The sequence below is a fragment of the Bufo bufo genome, chromosome 9 (genome assembly GCF_905171765.1).
Source record: "Bufo bufo chromosome 9, aBufBuf1.1, whole genome shotgun sequence".
Classification (NCBI taxonomy): Eukaryota; Metazoa; Chordata; class Amphibia; order Anura; family Bufonidae; genus Bufo; species Bufo bufo.
In genome coordinates this window covers 189,877,966-189,892,029 of record NC_053397.1, presented here as the reverse complement: position 1 = coordinate 189,892,029, position 14,064 = coordinate 189,877,966, and the positions used below count along the sequence as shown (strand labels likewise).

The 14,064-nt window shown below is 47.6% G+C and overlaps 1 protein-coding gene across 1 annotated transcript; it reads left to right on the top strand.

The window, feature by feature from the left end:
• The first annotated feature begins 1,442 nt into the window (after positions 1-1,442).
• FAM20B (FAM20B glycosaminoglycan xylosylkinase) lies at positions 1,443-11,920 on the top strand. The gene is made up of 8 exons (XM_040407886.1): positions 1,443-1,589; positions 6,554-7,007; positions 8,344-8,430; positions 8,587-8,696; positions 8,847-9,018; positions 9,095-9,286; positions 10,236-10,295; positions 10,367-11,920. The coding sequence occupies exons 2-8, from the start codon at positions 6,631-6,633 to the stop codon at positions 10,596-10,598; spliced, it is 1,230 nt and encodes a 409-aa protein (XP_040263820.1). The 5' UTR covers positions 1,443-1,589; positions 6,554-6,630; the 3' UTR covers positions 10,599-11,920.
• Positions 11,921-14,064: the final 2,144 nt, after the last annotated feature.

Sequence of the window (14,064 nt, the reverse complement as noted above, 5' to 3'; positions counted from 1 at the left end):
TGGGGGCACAGCGGGCGAACGAAGCGGCGCCCAGGAATATTAGTAAGTGTGGGGAGATCCCTGGGTGCCGCACTATGTAGCCTGCTCATGAAATGTCATCTTTAACTTTTAATACAGGAGGCAGTTGCCGGCAGCAAAATCACATAGCAGGCACCCTACCTCTGACAGGGAGCTGCGATCAGCGGCAATTAACCCCTCAGGTGCGGGACCGGCACCCGCCTCCTGTATTAAAGGTTATGATTGGTGGCGCAGTGCGCCCCCCTCAACCCCCCCAGTATTAAAGTCATTGGTGGCAGCTTCTGATCGGAGCCCCAGCAGTGTAATCCTGGGGCTCTGATTGGTTACCATGGCAGCCAGGACGCTACTGAAGTCCTGGCTGCCATAGTCAGCTCCCTGCTGCTGTGTGCACTATGCACAGGGCAGCAGGGACAGTGTGAGGTCCTATTCACCCTCATAGAGATCTAGCCCCTAAGGGGGTAAATAGGTATTAAATAAACTGTAAAAAAAAAAAAAAAGTGAAAAAAAAAACCCACACCAAGTATAAATCACCCAATTTTACATATAAAATATATAAACAATAAATAAATAAACATATCACATATCGCCACGCCTGAAAAGTCCAAACTATTAAAATATAAAAAAAATCTATGCAGTGAATGCCGGAACAGAAATAAAATAAATAAAAACTCGATGCGATTCGCCATTTTTTAAAATTTGGAATGCACACGGCTTTTTTGGTGTTTTATTTTTTTCGCGTGCTATCAAATGGTATCGAGTATCGCAATACTTTTTTATGGTATCGAAACCGAATCAAAATTTTGGTATGGCAACAACCCTACTTAGTAATCCTCAGATAAGTGGCCTACTTGTCTATTGCAATCCTTTTTCAGTTCAGAAGAAGCTCGCTATGTACAATGACCATGTTCCTAACACACTTTTAATACACGAGTCCTAGACTCTACATACAGAGTAGTTGTAGGCAATCTCCAGCTGTTGTGTAACTACAACTCCCAGCATGCACACTTGCTCTGCTCAGAGCTGCCACAAAAATGAATAGAACACGCTGGGAATTGTAGTTTCACAGCACCTGGAGACTGCCAAAGGTTGTAGTCTGTAGTACTACACTCCACCCAGATTTCTGAAGGATGAACACCCGCCCATATATTCCTAACTGCACGCCTCTACCAACATGGCCGCCTCAAGTTCCCATTTTTATACGTAGCCACGCTGTCAGCGAGGGTTTCACTGTTCTCCTCTCCCATTGGTTTCTCTTTCAAAGCTGACACACAAATCTACGAGCCGAGAACGTCCATAGGTTCTTACGCGGAAGCTTAAAACGCTCGCTCTGATTGGCTGGCAGGACACCTGGTCTAGTCGCTCTGGGTGACAGCTAGGCATCACCCGGAACGCTGATTGGATGCGACTGATCGGCGCCTCGGCAGCTGATTGGACGTGATGACAGTTCCGCCGTGGAACGTACCGTGTCCTGGTTGGGAGGGAGAGTGTAATGTTGGCAACCGGAGGTAGAGCACCGTGTGCGGGAGGAGAGAGGCGGAGGAGGGACTGCGGCCATGGAGTAGTGTGAACGGGTAAGGGAAGTCTATAGGTTTCTGTATGAGGTGTGGGGGCTCTGGCCTCCCTGTATGGTCTAACTGGGGGGGGGTGTTATTGTAATGAGAGCCTCAGGCAATAGCTTGACCAACAATTCCCCAAAGAAGTGTCCCTACAACAATTCCCCAAAGAAGTGTCCCTATGGGTGCAAGTGGCGGCAGTATGTTGGGGCTACAGGGAGCTTCCAGTTTTCTGGAGTTGTTATTTATGCACTTTCCTCCTGTTTGTGTAGATGGAAAGCTTGGCACATGCAGCTGCAGCCAGGTACACGTCCTGTCACGCAGAGGCCGCTATTACACACTCAGCATCTGTAAGCCAAACCCAGCAGTGGACCCTACACAGAGAAAACCTACGCGGGGCACGGCCACGTGTGGAGCAGAAGCTGTGGACCCTCCGCTAAGGTGTTACACACAGAGAATCTGCAGCGTTTACAGTAGCAGAGAAGCGGATGAGTTTTTTGCATGCTGCGCACGTGGCATGCGGTTTACGTTTTGAATCTGCAGCGTGCACCGAAAAAAAACATATTTGGTGCGGATATTGCTACTGCGGATACACTGCAGGTCTTATTCTTGTGGCTGTCCCCTAAGGATTACATGCCCTCGGCAGTGTAGCTTATGTAGATTTTTCCGCACCAATATCAGCAGGTGTTACTTACAGATTTTGACAGCGATCTCCCCCCTCTGCACTGCAGGTCAATTTCCATGCGGAAAGTTTTTGAAACTCTCATCTACTTGGCTGGTGCTGTGTCAGATATTGCACACAAAATTATCTGCACGTAATATGCAGCGTGTGCATGCGGCCTAATGGGAGGGTTCGCACCTCTTCTGTATTTTGGACCAGATTCTGGTTTTAGCTTGCAGATGCTGAGCCAAAAACGCAACTGTGGAAGTGGCCTGAGGCAGAGGATTTTTGGGTCAGAGCATGATTCAGTGTATGGGAGTATATATGACATTAAAAGGGCTGTTCAGGCAGTATGTATTGATGACCTATCTTCAGGATAGGTCATCAATATCTGATAGTTGGGAGTCTAACACCCGGCAATCAGCTGTTTGACGAGGAGGTGGCACACCATGCCGGCGCTGCTTCCTCTTCATTACACTACCTGTCGTCTCAGAAGCGAGTGTGATCACAAGTACTTTCATCTTTCACTTGAATGGAGCGAGTACTTGTTATTACTCTGTGCCGCTGCTGCAAGCGAGAAGACGTGCAGCTGGAGCAGCAGCTGACTGACAAGGGGGGCGGTTGTCGGACCACCAGCAATCAGATATTAATCTATCCTGAGAAAATATTCAGCCTGCACAACCCCTTTAAAGGGGTTCTGCAGTTTGTTTAAACTGATGATCTATCCTCTAGATAGATCATCAGCATCTGACCGGCGGGGGTCAGACACCCGGTACCCCCGCCGATCAGCTGTTTGAGAAGGCAGAGGCCTTCCAGGAGCGCTGCGGCCTTCTCACTGTTTACCGCAGGCCCAGTGACATCACAACTAGTATCAACTGGCCTGGGCGGGGCTAAGCTCCATTCAAGTGAACAGAGCTTAGCCGCGCCCAGGCCATTGATACTAGTAGGTACTATCGATCACTGGGCCTGCGGTAAACAGCGAGAAGGCCGCGGCGCTCCTGGAAGGCCTCTGCCTTCTCAAACAGCTAATCGGATAAGGAAAGGATCTTTTTGCAAAGGATGGCCAGAACCTGATCATCTTCTGATGGCACTGAGACCGGCTGCTCTGTCTGAATATATAGCAGGGGGGACACATGGAGTCTGATGATGGCAAATGCCACATGGGGCTGATCTGATGGCACTGGCTCACTGGGGGACACATGGAGTCTGATGATGGCAAATGCCACATGGGGCTGATCTGATGGCACGGGCTCACTGGGGGACACATGGAGTCTGATGATGGCAAATGCCACATGGGGCTGATCTGATGGCACTGGCTCACTGGGGGACACATGGAGTCTGATGATGGCAAATGCCTCATGGGGCTGATCTGATGGCACTGGCTCACTGGGGGACACATGGAGTCTGATGATGGCAAATGCCACATGGGGCTGATCTGATGGCACTGGCTCACTGGGGGACACATGGAGTCTGATGATGGCAAATGCCACATGGGGCTGATCTGATGGCACTGGCTCACTGGGGGACACATGGAGTCTGATGATGGCAAATGCCATGGGGCGCTGATCTGATGGCATTTGCCATCATCAGACATATGTCCCCCAGCAGTGAGCCAGTGCCATCAGATCAGCGCCCCATGGCATTTGCCATCATCAGACAGTCTGATAGATGATGGCAAATGCCATGGGGCTTATGGCACTGGCTCTGGGTCACAGGGGGACATGTATGATGATGATGGCAAATGCCATGGGGCTGATGGCACTGGCTCTGGGCAAAGTTCTGTAATTTGTATTTTTTGTATACATACAGAAGAAAATTATATATCGCAATATATATCACATATCGCACATGCTTCAAATTATATTGCAATATAGATTTTAGGCCATATCGCCCACCCCTAGTGCGGACCCATTCATTCTCTATGGGGCCGCAAGAGATGCGGAGAGCACACTATGTGCTATCCGCATTTCCGGAGCGCGGCCCCGATCTTCGAGTCCGCAGCTCCGGAAAAAAATAGAACGTGTCCTATTCTTGTCCGCAATTGGCAGTTTTATGGGGGTGCCGGCCGGGTGTATTGCGGATCTGCAATACACCACGGACGTGTGAATGGACCCTAAGAAGAACAGTCGAGCGTGTTTTCTTGCTGGCAGTTATAGTTTGACAGCAGCTGGAGCGCCGAAGGTTGCTGGTCCCTGCCCTAGGGGAAGTCCATGCCTCCAGTGCTTCTGCATAATAGTAGGTGACGGCTGGTTTTCATGGAAGCGTGGCACCCAGTGATTGAAGCCTGTATTTCTACGGGTTTGGAGCGCTACATGGGTCTTCTTGTGATTGGAGTATTGGCCGCTGCGGCCTCCATGGTGGAGGTTATGAGTAGAGAAGAGCGAATTTCATATTTTGAAATTCGTTCACACTTCGTTTGTTGGTAAAAGGTGAATTGCGTTATGGATTCCGTTACAACGGACCATAACGCAATTCTATGACGGAATGCCTTCAGAGGCATTCCGTTATTCATTCCGTCATAATAGAAGTCTATGGGCTGCAAAACGGATCCGTCCCGTTTCCGTTATGCGGGGGAGTCCTCTCCTGCATAACGGAAACGGTACAGATCCGTTATGCAGGCCCTAGACTTCTATTATGACGGAATGCCTCTAAAGGCATTCCGTCATAGGATTGCGTTATGGTCCGTGGTAACGGAATCCATTACACAATTCTGCCTTTACCACCAAAGAAGTGTGAACGAATTTCATAAGCGGAAATTCGCTCATCTCTGGTCCATTTCCGTCACACCCGTAGACATACTGGAGAGGTACAGTAATAGCACAGCCAGATGTCAATGAATAGCCCTTCCCAAGCCATGCCATTCTTGTCCCTAGCAATATGAAGAATGTAACCTAAATCTCCTCAAAGCCTTCCTGCTGGCAGTTTCCAGTCTGCGTGCATCTTCCTATCTGTGACCTGCTCTCCAATATGTACAGTGACTCGTATTTTGTCTTTTGGAGGAAGAATGAGGAAAATAACTTTGCCTATTCACTACACAGATGACTATAGGACGATGCCGTACATTGCAGCGGGGTAAAGGAATTTGCCATAGGGCTCTGCAGTTCATAGCTCTGTCCCTACATGCAGGTATTGCCCTGGAAGGTACTGCACTTGTAACCTCAGCCGTGCGCAGCGGTAGTGCTCGGTAGGTGGATGAGGCCTATAGAAATGGAGGATGTGATATATGGGACATTACCATACGCTTCAGTGCCTGAAACCAGAGCTTAAAGGGACTGACCCATTAGGGGAAGCCCTTTTCATACATCCTACATTAGGTTATGTCTCACACTTAAAGGATTTGTCTCATCTCAGACAATGGGCGCATATAGCTGGGACATGCCCCCATTGTCTTATAGGTGCAGGTCCCACTACTGGAAACTGCACCTATATTGGGAACGGAGACCTGCAAGATGGTGGCTGGAGGACTCTGGTCTGGCCACCACCAAGCGCTCTCCCCATAGAAGTGAATGGGAGCGCACAACGCCTGACCGGCCACCGCTCCCATTCACTTCTATGGGCCCAATGCAACTGACTCTATTTTTGGCGGCCCAAATGAAAGGATGGTGGCTGCGCATGCGTAGTGCGCTCTCCAACACTTTTGTGGCTTCTTTCTTGGTATAAGTGCGGGTCCCAGCGGTGGGAACCACACCTATATGAATATATGGGGGCATATCCTAGCGACATGCCCCCATTGTCTGGGATGAGGCAACCCCTTTAAGGGCCGATTCACGCGACTGCACTCGGTCCGGGAAACTCGCATCATCATGTGAGCACAGTACAATAGGAACTGACTGCATCATAAATTACTATGATACAATCAGTTTGGGTCAAGGGAGCCGTGGTTGGTTCGAGAAATGCGGCCAACAACAAATGGACCCTGTTTTCCGGACCAAGCATAGTCGTGTGAATCGGCCCTTAGGACCCATTTCTAGTAGGGCAGCTGGAAAGAGCGTCACCCGCGATGCAGTTGTGTTCGGAGGAGGGCTGATCACAGCCAAAGGGGCAGAGGGCTCTGCTCCGTGCTTTTCGCCCTTCTTTTTGGCACCAGAAGCTTAACAGATAAAATATTCTGACGTGTCCGTATGATCTTTCAAGAGTTTTCAGAAACAATAGATACTCAAAAAAATTTGGGAAAAAGGTAAATTTGCCCAGAGTTAGCTGCCTAAATAAAAGACAACAATTGATATTTGGCTTCTAACCCCGTCATTGAGATGTGATCACCTGATTTGTGTGTCTGACCGTCCTGCGGATCCTTCAGTTACAAGTGTTCCTCTTCCTCTAGGTTCCCCCGAGGATCCCGCACAGTGATGTCCTGTATCCTCCGCTCCTGTCAGTGTTAGCCCACACCTTTGGGTCACCATGAAGCTGAAGCAACGAGTTGTGGTCCTGGCTCTGCTGCTGGTCATTTTAGTCCTTACTAAACTTTTCCTGCTGGACAGATTGGAGACCTCTGCGGCCCAAAGACAAGACCAGCTGGCTTTCCAGCGCATGATGTCCGGCCTGCGGCTCACCATGGACTCGCGGCTCGAGCACACTTTACAGTCTCCCTGGGAAATTGCATCGCAGTGGGTCGTCCCAAGAGAAGTGTATCCGGAAGATACTCCAGAAATGGGGGCTGTGCTGCACGCCATGGCTACGAAGAAAATCGTTAGGGCGGACGTGGGCTACAAAGGAACACAGCTCAAAGCCTTGTTAGTCCTGGATGGTGGCCAAAAGGTGGTCTTCAAACCAAAAAGGTAAGTGTCTAGTGGGGTTGTGCACATGGTGATGGGGCGTGCATAACCCTCCTTGAGCCTTGCTTCCGGGAATTTGATCAGTAGTTGATTCTCTTGCACGCAGAGGTCAAAGAGTATTGCACATGATGTGTATGGATTATCACTGACTGGCGGGCAGGGGTTTAAGTTGGCTTCATAAGAAGGGAGAAAAGAACAGGATGCGTTCATTTATGCGGAAACCTGTAACTGGATAATACTCTATAATTGCTAAAAATGTCTTCTCTGACCAGTTCCAGGAACTACAAGTATTGGAGGGCAGGGGATAACGCTGGTCCACTGTAATGTGTGCGGCCACGTATAGACGTATACATATTGTCTGATTATTTTATTTTTATTTATTTATTTATTAAACAAGCTTGCACCTAACCCCTCCTCACTCGCCAAATATGATGCAAATCCAGCTCCCATAGTACTGTTAGTGTCTCTATCTGCACCCGACGCCCCCATCCTGTCCAACCTTGCGGACAAACAAGTATTGAAATCGTCAATTGTTAAAATGGGACATGGGGGGGAGCGCCTCAACATAGGCCATTATCTCTTTCAAAACTTTGCCGCTATAGGGGGGAGGAATATATACCGCAACAAGGATAAGGGAGGCGTAGTAGCAGGTACAATACAGGCACACATCTTCCCATAGGGTCTATACGAGATGAGTGACATGTAAATGGTAGAGATTTGTGTGAAGGAACACTCACCCCCCTAGAATGCGTGGAGAGTGTTGAGTGATAGGAGTGGCCCACCCACGGTTTGTGTATCAAGGGAGTAGTGTTGGGAACCAGAGGCGTCTCTCACAGGCATAATATCACTGTAGGCTGATAATGCTGCAGCGCAAGAAATACCGCAGCACGTTTTGCTGCCTCTCCCAGTCCCCTAACTTTCCATCCTACAATTCTAAGTTTGTCAGCCATATTCTGCATGGTAGTAAGTCAGGCCAGGAGAAATATCTCGAGACCTCTAGTGCTCTGACCACCTCTCCTTCCAAAGCCAGAATATTAATGTACCCATCTCACCGCTAAACCCACCCAATCCCCCAACCCGTATAAACAGTGTGAACATAGTCATTTTGTAACATAGAAAATACAGACCTATTATGAGTAAACATTAAGCATATTGTCTGATTTATTATTGACTTGAGACAATGGGAATTGCATTTCTGCTTTAAGTGGATCGTTAGAAGTTTCCTACCCATGGAGCCGGCTCCTGTCTGAGACTATAGAAGGGGGCTTGCTATAAATATAATTGTTATTGCAGCGTTTCAGTATCTGATACAGTCTAACGTACGTTTATTGGATTACAGATACAGGAGAGACCATGTGGTTGAAGGAGAACCCTACGCCGGCTATGATCGCCATAACGCAGAGGTGGCTGCCTTTCACCTAGATAGGTGGGTCTGTTGGACTGTACTCTTCTCTCCAGCCCATCCCCCTCACCCAAATGTGCTGGAGAAGAAAAGTATGTTGGAAAGTTTGGTCTGTCATATGTTACACCAGAAAACCTTTTATAAATGACTCTATCGTCGTTCTCTGTTTTTTTAAAACAGGATTCTTGGCTTCAGACGAGCGCCATTGGTCGTTGGCCGATACGTGAATCTTATCACAGAGATCAAACCTGTAGCGACTGAGCAGCTGCTTAGCACCTTTCTAAAGCAAGGCGAGTATAAAGAACGTTGTATAGTAATACTCCCATCATTCCTATCCGCCTGTAGAATGTAGGTTTGCCATGATTGGCGCTGATGGATTTGCTCCGTGTTATGGGTGGCTTTGCGAATTTTTATTTTTTTCCCTGTTTGGTCTTCCACAGGGAACAACACCTGCTTCTATGGGAAATGTTACTACTGCCGAGAAACGGAGCCCGCCTGTGCTGAGAGAGAGGTGATGGAGGGTTCTGTTACTCTCTGGCTTCCTGACGTTTGGCCTCTTCAGAAGCACAGGCACCCCTGGGGCAGAACGTATCGGGAAGGAAAGTTGGCAAGGTAAGACATGGCTGTACGTCATTGCTTTCCTTACATTTGTCCAGTCTTTTGTTGCTGACGTACACATTTCTGACAGATGGGAATACGATGAAAGTTACTGCGATGCTGTGAAGAAGACTCCTCCTTATGATGCCGGACCCCGACTCCTTGATATTATCGATACGGCCATCTTTGATTACCTGATTGCAAATGCAGATCGCCATCACTACGAGAGTTTCCAGGACGATGAGGGAGCCAGCATGCTTATACTACTGGACAATGCTAAGAGGTCAGTATGCACCAACAGAAATACTTATCCTTGCAAAAGACAAGGGTGTTTTTCTCTGCTCTGTTACCCTGCTGGCTGCAGCAATTTTAGTGGTGAGCAGGTGTAATTACAAGTATGGCATTCCCCATTCACCTCTTTGGGGCGGCTCTGTAGTATTCACTTAAACTGACGGAGCCGTCCCATAGAAGTGACTGGGGACGCGATACTTGTAATTACACCTGCTCTCTACTGCAATTGCTGCGGCGAGCAGGTAAACAGAACAGAGAAGGAAGCGATCATACGACCGCTGCCTTCTCTTCAAACTTCTGATTGTCGGGGGTGCCGAGAGTTGGGCCCCCACTGATCTGATATTGATGACCTAGGTCGTCAATAGTAAAAAGCGGACATCCCCTTTAATAATTTGGGCTATCAAATGCCAGCACATGCTTCTGTGTCTATTATTATTATCAATTATTATTATTTGCATTATTATTTTTTTTATTTTTATTATTATTATTATTATTATTATTTGCAATTATCTGGCATGGACAGCTGTTGGATTAATCTAGAGCCAAGAAATCTCTAATAGCTACACATAATAAACAGAATTATACTATCAATACTCATACGAGCGCCTGATGCTACGTAATTGCTGCTTGCGACCTAAGTCCATGGGGTGAGGTGTATGAAGGAACTTGTGAGTAAAGGTAACGTGGGTTCAGGTAGCGGTGACAATGAGATGATTCATCTGCTGTGTTGCATCACCCACCCTCTTCATACGCTCCACTGGTCCACGCTGCTATTTCCATTGTCCCTGCTTTTCTATAGGAAGGTGTGGGTGCACTCCCCTCTGCCGAAAGTAACTAGTATTATTGGCAGGAAGGTGGGGACAATGAGCAGTATAGAAAATGTGTAATGTAATTCATACTGTCGGCATCAATAACCTACGTGTATCATTTTTGCCTTTCAGTTTTGGCAATCCCTCAATGGATGAGCGCAGCATCCTGGCCCCCCTGTACCAGTGCTGCATGTAAGTTTGCTGCATTTGTTTGCCTTTATGCCATATCCCCCCTATACGCTAACACTGCCCTCTGTTTGCAGCGTTCGTGTTTCCACCTGGAACCGTCTTTCTCACCTGAAACATGGCACCCTGCGCTCTGCCCTGCTTTCTGCCACAAGTCATGACCCAATCTACCCGGTCCTATCTGAAGCTCATTTAGAAGCCTTGGAGCGCCGCCTGCAAGGAATAATAGGAACTGTCCAACAGTGCATAGATCAGTTTGGGACAGACGTAGTGATGGTGGAGGACCGGATGACTCTTTCTCACGGGTAACTGTGGCATTAGAGGAGACTGTGCCACAAAAGCGTCCAGACAGTATGAATATTTTTTTACTGTACACCTACAAAACTGGTACAAAACAGCACAGTGCCCCCACAGACTGCAACTAGTATTATTGGGGGCACGTACAGCGGGGGAGGGCCTCCGACCTTCCCTGCTATGTCTGAATGATGTAGACGTCTATGGACAATGACTTTTACTAGAGTTGAGAGAGATCACAAGCCCTTCAGCTTACGGTGCGAGATGTGTGGAGGAGGAAAATGTTTGCTGAATCTAATTTATTCTGTTGCAAAATTTTATCTTTCTTCCCTCGACGATTTCTTTCTTTTTTTTTTTTTACTAAAAAAAAATCTTTTATGGCGTTGGTTTGCAACCATACAGTTTGCACGGTGTCCACATGGTGGCGCTGCTACATTTTAAAGAAACCATGTGGTGCAAACTGGTTGCTGTAGGCATTCAGTGTCCTGCAGAGCTCCTGCTAATTCCGTCAAATGATTAGACTGTTAATTTATGGAACTGGCATTAAAAACGCAACGGGACAATGTTTTAGCGCCAGTCTTTTTTTATTTTTTTATTTTTAAATGGCAGCTGCAAACCAGGTACAATTAACCCTCTTTATTGCTTGAGAATCTCCCGACATTAGAATTCACTGTATTCTGTTGACAGCAATCGCGCAGATCCTTCTAAATGATACCTCTGTATCTGTACACGGTCCAAATTGTTCTGCCCTTATACATATAGGAGACAGACACAGAGCAATGTTGTCAGTGCAGACTTTCTTCTCTCTCCCTTATTTAAGTTCTGTTATTAGATGGAGGCAAAAATTCTCATACCAGTGCTCCTATGATAAAAACACCCAGTTGATAAACACATATGCACATAAACACTATTATATTTTTTTTTCTTTCAAAAACTTTTTTTTTTTTAAGGGGAATTCCAGTTGTTTCAAGTTATCCCCTTGAAACAATCCACTTCATTCATTTCTGCGGGAGTTCCGGAGATAGCTGAGCCGAGTGCCACTGTCCTCTCTGTTCATTTCATGGGGGTACGGGGCTTCCATTCTGGTGATCTGTGGGGGGGGGGGGTCCCAGTGGTAGGTCATCAATATCAGATCTGTGGAGGTCTAACTCCCATCACCCCCGCCGATCAGTTGGTTGAAAATGCCACGGGACACAGAGAGCGATGCGTCCCCTTCAGTATTTACCTGATTGCAGGGGCGTAACTACCATAGCGGCAAACCATGCAACTGCTATGGGGCCCAGGGCAAGAAGGGGCCCAGGCTTAGTTGGGATTATCTCCTCTTCTACTGGAGGTGAAAACTCGGTCCCCTCTAAAGCAGCCATGCTCAACCTGCGGCCCTCCAGCTGTTGTAAAACTACAACTCCCAGCATGCTCGGAAAGCCTACAGCTATCAGCCTGCAGCCGAGCATGATGGGAGTTGTAGTTTTACAACAGCTGGAGGGCTGCAGGTTTAGCATCCCTGCTCTAAAGGAACCACTTTTAGCAAATGAGGCAGTGGAAAAATGGCCCGAGCGTCATTAAAAAAGGGTTTAGGCAGAAACCCTTCTGTCCTGTGTGGGGGGGCTGGTTTGAGCTTTGCTATGGGGCCCTTACTTCTCTGTTCGCCAGTGCCTGATTGCCATCTAGATCGTAGCAATGGTGCAGTGTAATTGCACCTTTCTCGTCTGTCTACCTGAAGGGAAGAGAAATCTATAATTCTACTGCATCGCCGCTACAATCTAGACCAGTGTTTCCCAACCAGTGTGCCTCCAGCTGTTGCAAAACTACAACTCCCAGCATGCCCGGACAGCCTTTGGCTGTGCGGGCATGCTGGGAGTTGTAGTTTTGCAACAGCTGGAGGCACACTGGTTGGGAAACACTGATCTAGACAGCAATTGGTTAAACAGTGAAGAGGACGCAGTGCGTGCTCAAGCGCTGCATTCTCCTCGTCCAGCTGATTGGCAGGGGTGCCAGTAGACAGATCCCCACCAGTCCCCACCAGGATATCAATGTCTTGACACTGTGCAACCCCCTTTAATTATCTAGCAAATGGATCCTCAGATTATTCAGTGATAACTGATATTGATGACCTATCCTCACAATAGGTCATTAATATCCAGTTGGTGAGGGACCAACAATCCGCTGTTTCCTGCAGCCTCCGGCACTGGAACCAGCACTGTGAATGGGACAGTTCCATTCTGTTTCCTGTTCTATTTAGGAGCTGGTTTCAGCGCTAGAGGCTGCAGTAAGAGCTGATTGGGGGTGTGCAAGGTGTCAGACCCTCACCGATTTTAGATATTAATGACCTATCCTATCCTGAGGATAGGTCTTCAATATCGGGAGCCTGAAAAACCCTTTAATCTAATAGGCGTATGGGACTTGTGGGCGAAATTGGGACAGTTTATTCAAACACAACTGACCAATCAGAATGCTTGTTAGTTCACTACAAACCAAAGCCGCTTTCACACGGTGATAGTACAAATGCTTTTTAGGGTGATCTAGGTCTCGATGTTGTACTCGTAAGGGCTCGTGGCCGTGCCGGCATTGCAGCCCGCAAACAGCGGGTCTGCAATGTACGGGCACCTGTCGTTTAAGTGAATGGGTCCTACCTCTGCATATGGCCGGCCACGCATGAAAGCAAGCATGAGGTATAATGTACCTCAACCATCCTAGCTCTCATTTCAACTTATTCCGTATGCCCAGTGGTCTTTGAAACTTTAATTTACAGCTGTTGTCTGTCGGTAATGAATAGTCTTCATTCCCCTTGGCATAGAGTTTGTGATGCAACTGGATCTTGGGGACTGCACAGTGTGATGGTGTTTGATGGTGCATGTTCTAGGTGAGCCATTACTACCTGAACACGCGTACATGGAGTCTATGAGCAGGTAGTGTACCTAGACATGTATATCATGTAAACCATACAGCCGGTCCTCTCAGATCATGGCAGTATGGGAAGGGGCAGCATTTTATGCATTACTCCTATTTGTTTCTATGAGATGAAAATGGTTCATATACGAATAGCATACATAAAGTGTGTGCAACATCATCTACACTGAAAGCTGGCGTCTCTCCCAGTAATAACAGGTCAGACCAGTGAGACATTGTTGGAATAGTTTTTCCTATGGGTAGAGTACGCCAACAACATGTCTTTTGTTTGGCAGCATTTTTGGGGGTCCCTGCGTGCCATCGCTCTTTCCACCAGCATGTTTTAATTAACGTGCCCTGAGTACGCTTTCCATAGTTTCTCCACCCTCTATACCAGGGATCAGCAACCTCCATCACTTTAACTGTTCTGAAACTACAACTCCCAGAATCCTCTATTAACTGCTATCGGAATAACACAAACAGCCAAGCAAGTGTGCATGCTGGGAGTTGTAATTTCACAGCAGATGGAGTGGCGAAGGTTGCGGACCCCTGCTGTGTACCGAGGGTAATAATAATAATTTTTTGTTTATTATAC